The 17507-nt window shown below is 36.5% G+C and overlaps 1 protein-coding gene across 3 annotated transcripts in view; it reads right to left on the bottom strand.

The window, feature by feature from the left end:
* Positions 1–266: 266 nt before the first annotated feature.
* The window catches only part of norpA (no receptor potential A), a 23755-nt gene continuing 6514 nt past the window's right edge, over positions 267–17507 (bottom strand). For all 3 annotated transcript variants that reach the window (XM_022070305.2, XM_022070306.2, XM_022070304.2), the window contains exons 6-22: positions 16757–16892; positions 15874–15974; positions 15226–15392; positions 14057–14267; positions 13182–13275; positions 12212–12376; positions 11607–11786; positions 10910–11063; positions 10297–10454; positions 9632–9838; positions 9034–9198; positions 8181–8385; positions 7270–7488; positions 6979–7156; positions 6233–6436; positions 5832–6078; positions 267–4460 (exon numbers count right to left, since the gene is read on the bottom strand). In XM_022070305.2, the coding sequence (XP_021925997.1) occupies positions 4392–4460; positions 5832–6078; positions 6233–6436; positions 6979–7156; positions 7270–7488; positions 8181–8385; positions 9034–9198; positions 9632–9838; positions 10297–10454; positions 10910–11063; positions 11607–11786; positions 12212–12376; positions 13182–13275; positions 14057–14267; positions 15226–15392; positions 15874–15974; positions 16757–16892 (2860 nt within the window). In that variant the 3' untranslated portion in view covers positions 267–4391. The remainder of the gene's footprint in view (positions 4461–5831; positions 6079–6232; positions 6437–6978; positions 7157–7269; positions 7489–8180; positions 8386–9033; positions 9199–9631; positions 9839–10296; positions 10455–10909; positions 11064–11606; positions 11787–12211; positions 12377–13181; positions 13276–14056; positions 14268–15225; positions 15393–15873; positions 15975–16756; positions 16893–17507) is intronic.

Here is a 17507-nt window from a genome sequence, read left to right as displayed (position 1 = left end):
CCTCACAGGTGAAACACGTATTTTACATTTGTATTTAAAATATGTCCAGTCTAGTATTATTAAATAAATACATTTCAGAAAATAGATCCATTTCCAACCTCAAGTGAAAATATTATAAGTACCCATTAAATTGGGTCCATCAAAAGGAACCGACCAACCTAAATCATGTAGGCCCAGTGCTAAATCTTTGGATTGTGTTACGTGTTATACAAAAAGGAACAAATAATATTAGTTTTTCTCACAATGAACCATCAAAGAAGACAATGGCATATTTTAAGCATTTATTCTGCGTCCATTTAATGACATGTAAACAAATGCACATACCAGGAATCTGTTCACTACTAACCGCATTTCAGAACAAAAAAAGGTAAAACACTGACTGATAAAACCCTGTACAAATCCGTTATTTTGGTTACAAACTTTTCCAATAACATCTTAACATTTCTCACACACATATCTTGAATATTTTTCATGACATTTTGGGATATTGTAACAACTATGTTTGTTGAAAAGAATGTACACCCCCAAACAACCAAAATACCTTTACTTTGGAATAAGTTACCGGAATTCATTCACTACATAATTAAATACAACACAAAAGAAAGAGAAAAAATCTTTCATCTCCAAGAAGTGTGAATTTTTTTTACAGGTTCTGAAAGACATCTAGTGGTATTTATTCTAAACAGAACTAGAAACAACTCTTGACTACACTAATCAAGACATGGTACAGGCTCACACCGTCAGTGATGCATTCTTTCTGTATCTGGTAAATAAACGAGGAAATAAAGCGGAGAAGTGACTGCGTATTAAGACCCAACTGTTTCAATGTAGTCACGATCCTGTATTTTTAATAGGAATAAAACATGGCTTCACTTCAAGAGGACATAAATTACAAATGTTTGAAATCAAATGGCTAATGAACATATTTTGACTTAAAAGAATGAAGTACGCAGTTAAACATTATGCAATAAGGACTTTTGATACAGAATTTTGATGTGAAAAGCTCAGATAACGACCACTCAGAAGATGGAAGGATAACATTAATCTGACTCTCTGAGAAATATTTCATGAAAATGGGAAATGGATAAAACTGGCTCAAGGTCATGCCCAAAGGCAGGTTTTAAGAGAGTGGTATTGAACCTTCAGATTTTCCTATCACACTATTAATTACTGAAGACACGTTTCAAGGTCACTTAATTTCACTACTCTGTAACAAGCACACATAATCTAAATGCTTTTAATGATCGTGTGTCATCCATCACCTAAAGTTTTTCCAAACAATTACATTTTGGAAACATTACCCTTTGGAAAGCTTATGACAGATCCAAAGTAATTATCATGTTTAAGTACATGTAACATAAATGAACCCATTTCGGAGTCCGAAGGGTAAACTGCAAAATATTCCCGCTCGATCTGCTCGAGAGTCGCGAGCGAAATCCACTGTCACTCTTGCGCTCCATCTATATTTTTGTCTGCGCAGAAGTTATTACAACAAAAATAGTAAGGTACTGGTAACACCAAAATATTTTCCAGCAAAAAGAATTGGCAACAGTGATAAATAGACCATCTGCTCCACCGTCTCCTTGTTTTCAATGAGGTATTCAAAGTTTCCATAAAATTGCTTCTCCTTTTATGCAGCCATTTATAAACAAAGTACGGAGGAATCATTCAACTAGTAAAGCCATGCATACCGTGTTTTCTATAATATATTGCACCATTTTCCTTCTGAATGCCTCTGGGGGAGGGGAGGGGGGGCTGCAACTTACATTCACACATGTTCAATTCTATTAATTACTCTATTAGAAGCCACCACTAAAAATGTCTTTACTGAAAATTAGGAATTCCAATTAAACGCATCCTTCGACTTAACAACAAGAACTTGGTAGCTATGACATTTTTTATCAGTACATTAATCTAAGTACAGATAAATTACTGCACGGAAAATGTTTAATATACTCAAGGCTGTTTCCTGTACTACAAAAAATATTCAATAAATTTTCTACAATCATTACACAAAAAATGTTTCTTCAATGGGGCATTACAATACTTGGTTCCTGACTGTTGTAGTCGGAGAGATATAATGCATTAACAAATATTCTAAGTATTATTAGTACAGACAAGCGCTTTGGCTGTAACGTAAAATAAAACTTTCAGATAAAATTAAGCACTACGCAGACAAACGATATCTGAGCCCTTCAGGCTATTTAGAATATACTTTACATTTACTTAATAACTGTCAATATTTCTAAAATTGGACAGTAATCAAGACAACAAAATGCAACAGAAGCCTTCATCACTAGAAACTCGGAATGTTCGCATTTAATCACGCTTGTGCTCGATCGCTCCGACACGAGCGCGCACATGCTGACACAAATACTCGTCACTACAACGCTCTTCAATGGGCAAGAAAGTGCAGTTCAAGGGTCAAGAGTTTTCAGAACAAACTCCGAACCACATGCATTATAGCGTTATAGCCAGACTGCTCACAATTTCGTACATTATCAACTTCAAGAGATTCAATAAGTTGTTTCACAAATAATCACGATGGGCCTGTCGGCCATGGGGCAAACTTAAATTTTAGTTCAAGTATGAAATGCTTACATCGCAGTATATACGACGGAATGTCACATTTGTCAGATTTCAGATAAGCAAATGTTAATTTTTTTCAATTCAAAACAAATGCATATATATATAAGCTTCTAAAACTTGCAAAGACAATTCTAACACAGCAACTTATTTCACTGTAAAAGATAATTGGACTAAGTTAGCTTACTTGTCCTGTACAATAAAAAAACCCAGCACTTTTTATGAGAAAAATTGTTCTGGAACAATCTTAGAAGATTATTTCCATCCTTAATCTGTATTACCCAACGACCATCAAAACAAATCATAAATCCTGAAAGAATCAGTCAGTTAATGAACCAGATTAGCTTAATCAGTATGGTACTACCTACACGTCGAGTGATCGGGATTTGGAACCCAGTATGGACACATTTTTCTCCTTGCCAGCATACGCGGCCTCCTCTCGCATGGATACGAGAGCAAAGCAGAAAACATGTATGTAGCCTTACATGCACCTCCCCGACATATTCTCATGCCACGGATATTAGACATGAGGAGAATTTCAATCAATCACTCAATGAAGTAAAGAATAAATTATTCAGTTACTTGAGTACAATCCGGCTTTTACCACACTATTCTATACGATGGCTCTGGAATCCATTTCAACACAGAAAAAGCCGTGTGTACAAAACGTTCATGTAACTAAAATGCATCCTGAGCGGAAGTTCCACGGCCATCAGGTAGTATACATTATAACTAAAGATGTGGTAATAAAGCCGAAAGTACAGACAATACGGCAAAGGTTTTGGATTGGTAATATGGTAAGCATCACAATGATTCAGCATATACCACAAACTTGTTTCATCATGCCAACCTCACAAAACTTCATACACTTTAATTTATAATTTCACACACCGTTTACTCTTTGGCTGTCTTTAAGTTGCGTGTGTGTACGTTACTTGTGTAAAATCTCATGTTCATATTTGGTAACATTTTACTGATTAAATATTAATTCCCTTTGGTTAGAAAGTCTGGAAAAAACAGACCAGATCTTTTTGTACTCATGTATAACTTTTGGGTATATTATTCTTGAAAACTTACATACTAATTCCCAGAATTTCCCTATATAAATTTTTGGCACTTGTCAGAAGTACATTACTAACGAAAATAATACTACTGTAGATAACAGCTCATTCTGAGAAGACTATTATGATCTGCATACATTATGCAATGCTGATAACGAGATACTTACTTCTATTCTAATTTTTTAGGCAAGAACATACCGCAATTTAGACATTAATGGAAATTTTATATGTAACGTAAATGGGCGTGGGTGAACATATGTACCCAACATTAGAATATAGTCGATCTGCATACTTATTTATCTGTCATAATTTAAATGTATGCATATCTCAACAATTAGGGACAGATACCTTATCAATTCTATAACAACAATATTTGGTTTTACATTATCTTTTTGTACCCTTCGTAGCTGGCATACATATATACATTAATAAGTAACAATAGTTCTACTTTTTAAGATAAAATTACACAATGCACGATTATCACCATACAGATCAACAAATAATTTAAAAACTGGTGAGCTATAGTCGTCATACCTCTGACAGCGCGGAGACCTACGTTTACTGGTTTATCACATGACTTCGAAGTTGAGATGCGCTGTTACCTTACTACACAGCTGAATTATAGCACTCTGAGCGAGTGATAAAATATCAATCTGACTAGAATTATATAAATGTTACAAGTCATAAAATAGCTCTTAACATAAATATGACAAGGTTTTGGCTGGTTCTGTTGGTATCAAGAGTTCAAGCAAAAAATTCCTTCTTGGCTGCAAGCTGATACTCTCGTTCTTCGTTGTTGTTCATCTCAATTTGCTGCAAATAAAACGGCCACGTTAAACATTCCAAGGACTGGCTACTTGGCTGCAGATCCTACCTGTAGCTCACCGACACGCTTTACGAAAAACTTAAAACTCATCATAACTTCTAAACTAACCTTCTTACCTGAATGATTTAAAGATTGCAGTGCATGTCGGGTAATAACTAGGGTACATTTAGACAATTAACCAGCATTTTATCAGTATTACTAAAACCATAACCTGTCTTCCTTTGTATCACACAGTTTGTGAACAGTCTTTTTACGCCTTATTACAGATATATGCATGTTGTTTTACACGCTGTCCTACGTGAGCGATTAAATGCGAGTTGCGTGGGTGAAGCAGAAATATCAAACTGGCTGTTCGTGTGGCGCTGTCCTAGGTTCCAGCGAAGCGGCCAAAGTCCGAGATCATATATTTTGATATTTTCAAGCGAGTTGCTGTGCTAGCCAGTAAGGCACGTGCGCAAGAAAGCTCTGACCGTGCAGTACATGGAAGGTGCATGCACAGGAAGGCCGTGTGCTTCTATTGCGGTCTCTCAGGTAGGACACGACAATCGATTCACAGCTTCATATGACACCCCATGCTGCTTATGCAGCTCCGGTAGCTCACTTGTTATCGCTTACGTAGGACATTGCCTTAGTGTGGCATGCCACTGGAAGTTCCAAGAGTTTACAGAATCTACAATAACTACATAAATAAGGCGGGGCTTATCCCTTGCTAATAATAATTTAAAAAATTACAGAAACCTTAGGTGCACCAGAATGCAAGTTTTTAACAGTGGCCTTACAAGGAACGGCAATGAGAATCCAACAAACTGTTAATGTATGAGTCTCGGAATGGGCATGATTATTGTTTACAGGTAACTAACGCACTCAACAATTTGAACAAAATTTTCAGAGAAAATACCCTGAAAAATGGAAGATATAGGAACTCTTCTGTCACAACAAATGCATTCTAAGCCATGTGAAGTTCTGTCTCTACCTAGCATCCTTCTCACTCCTTGCACAACCATCACAGTCTGCACCATACTAATAGCACTGGTAATTATGGCAAGTTTTATTAAAACATGTATTTCACCCATCACAACTTCCAAATATTTGCCAACATCACCATCATCTATGACCAATTACATACAAACCCAATGAGTTAACACCCGAGCTAAATGCATTATATTATTGGTTGATAAACGTACATCGCCTAAATATAACATTTAAAAAAAAAAAGAGATTTGTAGGGCAAAGTCTAGAACAGGAAAGTAGGCTTTACGAGTCTGTTCAGATTTCGTCATTCGATTGATTTTTCTGTAAAACAAACAACTTTCATCAGCCTTGTAAAACAAGTTAGTGTTTTTGTGTAAAGTACTCACATTCTGCACATCCTTTACAAGATTTTCCATTTCTTTGTCATGTTTTGCCTTCAACTTCTCTATTTCTCTGTCATTCTTCTTTTGAGCAAACCTGCGTTCATCTGTGAATTTCTTGGTATTGTTCTGTTTCTTCTCCTTCAGTCGACGATCTTTGTCTCCTTTTGTCCTCAGTGTCTTGTCATTAGCTACTTCCCTCATCGTCTCCACAGAAATCTTTGCTTGCCGAGAATTCATTTCCCTCATCTCCCTAGTGTGACATAAAATTCAAGTGTCACTTGCAGCTTTTGCCTTTGAATATGCGCATCTGAATGCACACTTCTAGTACCAAGAACACAAGACACAGTTACAAATGTTAAAATAGAAAAAAGTGTCCATAGTTACACTTAACTTTGTCTCCTTACCGATCATGCTTAGCTTCCAGCTGTTTCATTTGAGCAGCATGTGAAGCCTCCATAAGCTTCTTCAAAATTTCTTGCTGGTCAGTCAGATGCTGCCTGATCAACTCCCACTCTTCCTTGCGATGACGCTCGACCATGTCACTCCACTGCATTGTCTGCTCTGCGACCAGTTTGCGGACTGCCGGGTCCGACACCAACTCGTTCTTACTGCACGACAAATGTAAACATATCTTACAACAAGCATCAGTCTCTCTACATTCTACTGTTATCACAAACTGATTAATTTAATTTTCTCTTCATGACAGACTGCCCAAATCCTGACACGTGTACCCAGATTAAAACATTGGAGGTTTATTTATAACATAAGATATACAAAATGTGGCTCTATATACTCTGAGGTTCATATACTGCTTCATCCTCAAAAGAATCCAAAGACACGATTGAGGTTTATCGCCGTTCTCTCCGGCCCCTGGAAATGAACTTGTTTGCAAATATTATAAATGCTTGCCACTATTTATGAATAATATAATTAAACATAATATATCAAAAAATTATTATATAATTGTTAGAAAGTTCTAAATTAACAAAATTATATTCAGTATCACATATACTATCAATCTCTGCTGCACACACATTTGTACATCCCAGTGTTCGCTGTATCCTGTGGTATCCCTAATGACAATCCCCCGTTCCTAGATTTTAGAATTTAACATAATCTCTACGTCACAATGACACAAGCAGATATTAACTTCTTTCCTTTGATGAGTTTCTCAATGGCTGTGCACTGTTGCTTCTGCATGGCCACTTGCTCCTTCAGCTGGCGTTTCTTTGTGGCATCCAATTCTTTTTGCTGCTTACGTGCCGTCTTCTGGAAGCCTTTTTCTGTTCTAAGTGATTCCGCAGTGATCGAATCAAACTTAAGATCCTCTGAAAGCATACAATTACACAATTCTGGTAGAGTGATGCTTGTATAAAGCCTGTAATTCATAACTAGGAAAATTAATTTTTAAGGATGGTAATGGTAATGTACAACAGTGTACCTTTCTTCTCTTCCTCCAGCTTGGTACCTGTAGTGGCGCCTTTTGCACCACCTGTCTTACTGCCTTTCTTTCCTCCAGCCCCTGCTGTAGAATTCCCATCGACACCCAACAGCGGATCTTTAATGTCTGTCTCTTCTATACCCATGGCTTTCAACTGTTGATTTCTCTTCTCCTGGGCTGAAATGAATGCTCTGGGATCTGACAAAGCAGCCATGAAATCTGTAAGCACAACAAAACTTCACTGCATGAAAATATATTCAAGCAGATTAACTGACTTATGGACAGTGCCAAACCCTTTACCTGAAAAGCACGGGACCTACGCCTTTCAGATTTTAAAACTATGAATCTTCTTGTAGAGAAATTTAAATACCAATAAAATAAAAAAATATATGCTGAGGTATGCTTTAGCTATAATACACAGTTTGTTTTTGATGATAAATAAAAAACCTGTAAAAAGTGGGGTGGTATCATCATCATCTGAAAGATGTGTAAAAGTCAACAACTTACGCCATTGAACAAGTGGAAATAAGCAGTAAGATGACAGTCAACAATGGCACCATTTGGACATGGTGGTGAATTGAAGAACTATAAAGTGCCCGTTTTAAAAACGACAAGCATGTGAAAATGCTTCCTTAAACAAATTGCTGGGGGAAATACAGATTTTAGGTCCTATATTCTGCGATGCCAGAGACGGCATCCGAAACTGTAGGTAGTTTTTTATTTGCCAAGAATGTGTCCTTAGAAACAGTAACATATGCCAAAATAATGCACACAGGGAAATGAATCAATCCACAGTTGCAGTTAGTGCTCTGAATGATGCTAAATGGAATTTATTTACCAACTATTTACAGATGTTACAATAAAACCACATAAACCTCAACAGTGTAAGTATAAAACTACGTCTACCCTACCTTCAAATCCATCAGGCACATATATCTTCAGCTCAATATTGCAGAACAACATGGGCAGTGACATGGGAAAGTTCGCCTCAGTCCTCAGAGAAATGTGTCTATAGCCTGCCTGCAGGCCATCCAGTGGGAGAATACGCTGGCCAAGCAGCTTTCCATTTTCCTCATAAACACCAAATCTTAGAACAGCCAAATCTGGAAGAACAACCTGACAGCAGTACATTTATCAGCAACCCTGATGATACAGACAGACAGAATAAACTTAAAGGTCGTGAGATGCAACAGCTTTTCAAGCTGGAGGTTCAATCTGACAGTTTGGTTCATTACCAAACACGCAATCAGTTCCTGTTGGTATGATGTATTTCAGAATTCTGAAATATCATGTGTGATTAACGAACTAGTTACAAGAAGCAAAGTCCTTCCTGAGAAGTTCGTTGTCACACAGCTAATTAAGAAATTCCCTACCTTTTATGGAAATGAAAGGTTCTTCATCATGTTCTCAAATCCCTGTACCTGACTCCCTAAAATGAATATCTTAAATCAAAAACTGTTTTCTAAAATTAATAATACAGGAAACGGTGACACCAGATCCAAACCTGTTTCATGTACTCATAAAACCAAGTATGTTGTGCGGCATCCTTTACTATTTACATAATACAATTTTCTAATAAAAGCAGTATACTTTTTTAACATTTATCAGCATAAATAACTTGAAGGCCTTACAGTGAGTGTGATAATGCAATTCTCAGACCGCAGAAAGCACACAGCCACTATAACAGGGAGATAAAAAAAACAGACTGAGGAATGATCACATAAAGAAAACTTTGGAATACAAGTGTGGAGAAACATTACAAACCTTCCTGAAGAAAAATGCCTCCTCATTATATACTGGATTTAGTCCATTGTATGGAACCATACGTGTGCGGAACTCCCGTCTGATAGTGTCAGTTGGAAGCCCATACATATCTACTTCCACATAGGTGCCCACTTTCTTGTCAGACAAGAACTGACCTGCAATCACCTGCATAAAGCCATTCTTTCAGTCTTAACAATAATCATTTTCCATAATGTAAGTCTCTTACCAACTGAAATGTCAGGAGAAAATATTATGAATTATGTTTGTCATGAAAAGTAGAGATTAAACAATTTTACATAGGAGTGAGGATCCGATTTAACCAGTTTCAGACTGTACCACACATCCATTATTTAATGACACTATAACAACAACAATAAAAAGTGTAACTACTTATTTATTCAGTAAATGAAATGCTGATTACAGAGCAAAAAGTTTAACCCACCTGAATAGAATGGGCAATTCATTACCAGCCAAAAGAATATAGACTTCAGCAGATGGCTACAAAGTCTGAACAGGCTTAATCCTGATCTGTGGAGTGTGGAAGATAAATAAGAAATACTGTAAGAATTTTTCAATATAAATTGGACAAGTACACGACCTGCACGGAACACTGGGCAGCAATGACTCCATCAACAGGTGATTCTGCAAATGGATCAAAACTACGATCAGCCCGCCTCATGAAGTCTGGCTTCAGCAAGTACCCACAGTTACCATTGTATTCAAATTTCCCTTGATTCAACTGCATGGGCAGGTCAGGTGTCTGGAAGTTCAGTGACACCATCTGGCAGCCAGCATTCCAGAACACCTGAAATCAAATGCCAAATTGAATGGCAGCATTGACAAGGCCATCAGCAGAGAAATAAAATTTAAATTATCAAAATTGCCCAAGAAGTTTTCTTGGCACATTTGTTTTAAAATATTTCCAATTCCTGAACAAATATATGAATATAGCCTTACAATAAAAAAACATAACCATGGAAATACTAAGGAGTTTTAGAATAAAACAGGCCAGAGCCTAGCGATCACAGTCACACATTTAGTGGGTTCCCCGTAATTTGTCAAGACAATACTTCAGTTGTGGCAATGGGAGTACAGTTTCTTCCTTCTCTGGCTGTCACACTAGCCAGCCAGTGAGCAGGAAACCAATAATTATAGCATGCCAGGTTTGTAAGTTTCTAATTTTTTTACATTTTCCAGAAGATAATTCAAAATGGTTATTCTTCAGCTCCAATTTCTGAAAAACATGAGATGTGGCCAGCCCACCTGAGGCATATAGTTAGAAGAATCAGCTCTCGTGCCTCTGGGGTAGATCCTAGACATCTGTCGCTTGTTGTAATTGACAAATTCAATTGCTTGAGACTTGAGGTAACCTAGACCAGCTGTCTCCGCAAAAGAAGACATGTTGTGATGGATATTTTTTTCTGAAAAATGATAAAATAAAAAAAAACTGTACACACATGTAAGCAGTAAAAAATTCCTACTGAGGACAAAAACTGGAATTTAATAATCTACAGCATAAAGAAGACTTTCATTGACTGACCCATCCAACCAAATGACCGACCGTCCATCCACCCAACCCCATACAGCAGATCCCTTTATGAGAAGCTTAGAGATGCTCAGTTTGATGTTCCCCATTCCCCCAACTTCTATTGAACCTAAAGTATCATTACCACGTTTATGAGGAGCCTACTGCTAACTCATATCCTGAATCACATAAATCTAATCCAAACTCATATATTCCAATTCCTTAAGACTCATTCAAAATCAGGATCCCTCAAAAACAAAGCTGCAGGGCTAACCACTTAATTGCACTAATCACTCAAACAGGTGGTATGCAAGGATTTCATATATACTTGATTATATGCAGTGAACTCACGTTCTGCAACATCAAAGCCTTGGAACTTGATTGGTTGAGCATAGTTAACCATTGATGAGAGCCATGGATGAACATTGGTTGTGGAGCCTGTATACGGTATTTGTACTGGAACATCTTCCGGTATAACGACACCATCTGCACCTTCAGCTGGCTCCTACAGTGAACAGTAACCAGTAAGGAAATGCGACGGCCATGTCATAGGTTGCGTGGCTGATCATTAGCTTCTAACTGCAGAAGCCAGGGTTCACACCCAGGTCAGTCCACGTGGGATTTGTGGTGAACAAAGTGGCACTGAGACAGGTTTTTCTCAGAGTTGTTGGGTTTTTCACTGTATCATCTGGGGGATGGACAATGGGCCCCATTAGTGGCCACAATTCCAAAGAAATGCAATCTCAACCCACAGCAAAAAAGAAGGCAGGGGGGATAGAAAAAAAGAATAACAATTCTATAATTCAATTTAATTTCATGAGCAGGTTTTCATGCGTCCAAACCCATATTATTCTATTTGACTTTTAACCTTAATTTAGTAAAGGATATGTATAATTCAATGTCATTTATCTCTTAACTTAGGAACCAAGATTTTTCCACCAGTAAATAAAAGTGTATTCCTAAGAACTAGTCATCTATCACTATCTCATTCATAGATAGATTCGTAGATGACAAGTTACAAGAATTATACAGTGGGAAACTGACTTACCTCTTTCTTTTCCATCATCGGAGCAGATGCATCTTCTTTTTCCTCATCCTCAATAACAAACTGCCCCTGCATGAACAGGTCCAATTCTGCTTTCTCCACATCTGATTTCAGACGCTTATTTTTTATGAGAATCTTACGCTTGAGCTGGTTGGGAGAAGGCAGTGGAACACCTGGCTCCAGCTGTGCAGACCATAATCATGTTCAGAAAGCTCCCAATAATTTAATGTAGACACAAACTGCTATTCACCAAACAACACAACTCAGTCTATACAAGTCAACAGTGAAGAATAAATGTATAGAACTTAGGTACGTTACATAATAATTATGTTGGATATTATCCATGATTAGGTTACATTTAATATACAGTATAATCTGGGAGGAGCTAGTAGCTCATTCAGTACAGTGACTACAGACTTGATGACCGGGGTTTGATCCCTGACGGAGGATTTTTCCTCCGACCTCTGCGTCCAGACGAGCTCTGAGGCCCACCCAGCCTCCTGACGATGGGTACCAGGAAAGCAAAAAGACAGACAGACAGACTGATGGACAAAAGAATTTATATATATATATATATATATATATATTAATACTGTGAAATTACTTACAGGACTTTCAGGCAGGGGTTCTTTCAACAACAGGTCTCCAAGGATGTCATTGCAATATTTGGCGAGCTTGTACTGTTGTCCCTTGCAGCAGTGGTTCTCAAATGAAAGTATGACTGGGAAGTCTGATGTCACAAATGCTGTGTCACGAAGTGCATAAATCACATCCTGCAATTATCGAATATTGTTACTATAAAACGCATGGTTCTCCATATTTCAGACTGGCCAGGGGGCTAAAAAGAAACCACCACAGGAAAAAATCCCAGCCACATTAGAAAATATTACACAGGACCTAAGCACAGATGGAATTATAATATGAAAAGGGATCTTAGGGAGATACGGTAGGAAGGTCTGGTTTTATTCAGCCTGTGGGCTGAAATCTGAGGTCAGAAACTTCTAATTATGAAGGAGAAATGCTAACCACGCAACCATGTGTACATATATCTTCTCGATTTTATCCTGTCTTAGTGTTTTTAAAACGCAACATTTCAGAAGCTGGTTCTATCTCTGGCTTTGGGTAACCTGTGGAAGGACAGAAGCTTACTTTGTTAGGCCAAATTCTGCAACATTCAGGTTTAGAAACCCTCCAATGATGGATAAACTGCAACAATAATTACACACAATGTGTAACCCATAGCCTGAAACTTCACTCAATCATGCTGTTCAGCACTTATGATATAATATTTACCCCCACCCACTTTATTATACAAAATTAGTATTCTGCATTTCTGACTGAAACACTTATCACACATTTTCAGATAGAAAACTATCTGGTAAATGCAAACCCAGATGGGAGAACAATACTTGTGGAGATTAAATTCAGCTGACTCCGGATAAGGCCTAGTAGTGGGCTCTATTGAATATAGTAATGAATCTCCATATTCCATAGAAAGCAGAGAATTGGCAAGCTGAATGATTATCAGGTTTGACAGCAAGGACTGTGCTCCATGGAGTTAATTTTGTGGAGATGTACCTTGAAGACTATGTCTGTACACATTGCCTTCCCATGAGTGATGATTGGTTCTTCATCTTTTCCCAAACCATCCCAGCAGTCAAGCTCCACACACCTGTAAATAGAAAATGTATTTCTATGGCCTATCCAGAGTTTACATGACACTTGATTTCATTAGAAGTATTAAGTAAATGTTAGGTATGAGAAGAAGTAACAGGCTATATGTGAAAGCAATTCTTTACCTCTCTTTGTAAATACCATATTTTGTTACACACTAAATTGTCATGAAATTAAGAAAACAATTCTCATACATTTCATGCACATCATGCTTGCAAATGAAAGGTGAAAACAATGAAAATATGTCATTACCAAATTACAGAAGGAATAGCAGCAGGGATAAAATCATAGTATGAGGTGCGAGCTAGAAGATAGATCTGGCACAATATGGCAAGAACTGGCCTCTACTGTTTGCTACATGATCTACACCATGCCAAAGAAACATGAAGACAGAGATTAGAAACTTGTCTGTGAACTTAATGACGAATGTTTTAGTTTGATGGAAACATTACACATACAGCATTTAAAGAATAAGCATAACAAAGTGTAACAAACACATGAAGAATTTAAATAAAAACATCTAAGCTATCTTTTGTTACCAAGTGTCTCAGTGTTGGACTTCTACAATTTCTTGTATAAAATCTTCCACTTTCACAGCCAAATATGTAGACTGCAGAAATCATATTCCCTACAAAAAGTAATTTTTGTAAATCCTCACATAAATCAAGCACCCAAGATTTTAATGACATTTCAGTAAACACTTTTTATGAGTTATGTGATGAAGTCGAGTAACAAAAGAAAGCTTATAAAATATAAAATGAATTTAAAAAAGACAAAACCTGCAGCCTGCCAGAAGAACCTGGCGATACATCTCAACGGAAGACTTTCCACCAAACTGGCGGCCAGATAAGTAGGTATTATGGGAACTGTTGATGTAATAGTGAGATAAAGGTTGGTCCATATCCATGTAAATGTCAAGGCGATCCAGAAATACAGGTGCATTTTCATCAGACATTAGGTAGCGAATCAAACCATCCTTTGTCAGTTTCCCTGTAATTTTGTAGCAACAAATTCATTAATGTATGTGGAAAATTAAAAAAAAATAAAGGAAATTTATCTGAAAATAATGCTGGCAGCACTGAAAAGATGGCAGATATAAACAATATGAACTTCCCTTCATTAGAGCCTAGCTGGATTTTACTGGCAGTGAGCAGCAGATCAAAATCAGTTCAAAATTTTATCTTCCTGTTTCAAACATAAAGACTAAAATATACAAAACTATATAATTCTGTCTGTCCCTTTTTTTAGGGCAGTAAAACAAGATCTCTCACTCCAAAGGAAAGAACACAGACTGAGGGTGTTTTATAATAAAATGCTAACAAGAATATTTGATGAGACAAAGAAAGTAACATGAGGATAGAGAAAATTACAAAAATGAGGAGCTTAATAACTTGGAATATTCATAAAATATTATTACAGAAAAAACTCAAAAAGGATGAAATGGGCAGAATGTGTATACACACATGCATGTGTACACTTTGCAGATGAAATACACATGCAAAATTCTGGTCAGAAAACATAAAGGGAAGAGATAAATTAAGAAGTCTGTGAGTAGGAAAATATTAAAACTGACCATAACAACAAGAGGGCAAGAGTATGTGGATCATATTGAAGTGTCTCAGGATAGGATCCAGCATTGGGCTCTCATGAAGAGCAGTCTTAAAAGACTCTGCTCCATGGAGTGAGTTAATAATGAGTAGAAAAACTTAAATATCTTTTCTGACAATATAAAATAAGTAAACAAACAACTATTAACACTATAAAAAGACACTATTGCCATACGCATTTCAACCTCAAGAGGTCATCATCAGTGGCATCAAGGAAATTAATTCATTTAATCAAATGGTTTAAACTGGATTTAGAAATAAATAAGGTGTTTTAAGATTCTTTACTGACAGCAAGAAAATATGAAGCATTTCATTTCAGCATTAGTCACAGAACTACTCACGTTCAGTGCGAGCTTGCTCATCCTGTTCATAAGTAGTGATGATTTCTGCAGCCCTTTTCTCATCGTACAATGGGTACAATATTTCATTCAATCGTGGATCTCTCTGCTTTTCATTTAGAAATAAGATGAACTGGTCCACACTGATCGTCTCCGTTTTACCCTGTGTACTGCACAAATGACAAACAATACATTCATTTGAACACTTACAGATATATCAACCTATTTGTATCAGCTCTGCAGTGTCATAAGCAACAAAGTGCAAAATGTGAACCTTCGACCAGAAAATTTCCAAAAGGACACAAACTGCTTAGTGAAAATCACTGATGGAGTATCTGACCAGTTTTATGGAGTGATTGATAAATAAATATAAATTCCCTGAAGGGAAATCAAAATCCTTTCAGTGCTTGAATGTGATCCATTGGTCATACTTTGCCTGTTTTCAGAGTGAGGCACACAAATCACAACACAACAGTATTGCTCTGTAACACAACACTGTACTTCCACCATTGTCACCAGTGTACAATACATCCTAGAATATTTTTATAACGTAAAGAAGTATTTTCTCCTTCAAGGACAGCATAAATCTGTATACTGGAATGAAAAGGAAATACATCCAGCTACAGACATATTAAACAATCACTGACTCACATGGACTGGAAGAGCTCCTCTATATCATTTCTTGGACAGATCTTATGATACAGGTCATAGAACTTATCAAAAGTGAAGTCTTCAGGTTCTATTCCATCGTTCTGTAACAAGATATATTCCAGTCTTTATTCTAATTTCCATACCATAGAACTTATGTTCATGTAACATGGAAAACCATTCAAAGCAACAGAATTCCTTTACAATTAATAGCTCAACTAGTTTTGGTAATTTAAATAATTTTCAATGGGTCATCATACTATCTGTAAGCCAAATTCCATTACACCTTTTAAAATTAATATAAAATTACATACAACAGTTACAACTGTTTACAATGACCATCACAGTAAAATGCAATTTACAGACTGTCAATGATAAAATTCTTCAAATTATCTCATTAAATTTCTTGTATATAAGACACATTCATGGTCTATCCTTTTTGTTCAGTTTTTATATTCTTGATGAAAAATGCACGGAATGTGAAAAGCAAACACACCTGTATGCTGAAAGTATCATACTTGTAGAAATGTGCACACATGCTTTGCTGTTTATCAGTTGATAATGACAATATTCTAAATCTTTCACAGTCTGCATCCTTCCCAGTATTAGCCTCAAATGATAAAAATGAGTAAATAAAACCAAATCAAATTAATAATAAATGATTCTTCATTTCAAAACACATGATGAACTAATGCAAATTAAGAAACAAGACATTTTACATTCACAACTTGGAACATAAGCAAACAACACTGAATGACAAATAATAAAGTAATCAATAAATTTTACAATTAAAACTGTTTAATCTGATAAAAATGTATCTTTCACTTCAAACATTCTCCTCTACTAATATTAATATAATGATGCTTTCCTACTTCTTTTCTTTTACCTTTCCACTGGGAAGCCCAAGATCTGACAAACACTGATACACCAATTTCTCTGTCTTGCCTGATGCAAAAGTTCTTGCCACAACCTTAACAGGTACTTTGCCCTTTGGGTCAGTAAGGAATCCTAGGCGCATCCAGCTGTAGAAGAATATTTGCTTTATAGAAAATAAAATTAACTCAGACAACATTAATATACACAAATTTCTTAAAAGTAACCAAAAGTTAAACTGTTCTAGAATATTTTTCATAATTCCAACTAAGTATAATATTTTCCATATGATTTCTCATAATGTTACTTCTTACCTATGAGTGACATATGACAGCTCAGCCTGGTTATTAATACACAGAGAATTACAAAATAATCTCGGACATAAACATACACACAGTTCACAGCAATGCCATTTAATTTCAAAACTATTCTATTAAATTACAAATACTACAGTGCAACGTATAATAATAACATTAACTGAACAAAATGAAATTTAATTCTTGACCACCAAATGCATATTCATCGAAAGATCACTCTGTGAAGAGGCAGCATTTTGTGCATGCTTATCACTAGAATTTGTAGGTTGTTTCTAAGGCGATATTTTTGCCATAACCGAACTGAAGCAGCTCAGACAAGTTATGTGCTGCTCATCATGATTAAGAACATGATAGGTGCAATCAAAGCAAGAATGGCTTAAAAACTGACATTTTATTCTGATAAACTCAGGCAGACTGTGGATTGTTGGATCAAATGGCTGCAAAGCG

The sequence above is a fragment of the Zootermopsis nevadensis genome, unplaced genomic scaffold (assembly GCF_977971745.1).
Source record: "Zootermopsis nevadensis isolate Lab colony 2312 unplaced genomic scaffold, Znev_1.0 Znev_ptg000028l, whole genome shotgun sequence".
NCBI lineage: Eukaryota > Metazoa > Arthropoda > Insecta > Blattodea > Termopsidae > Zootermopsis > Zootermopsis nevadensis.
Note: the sequence above shows the minus strand (reverse complement) of the source record. Positions and strands in the feature narration are given on the sequence as shown.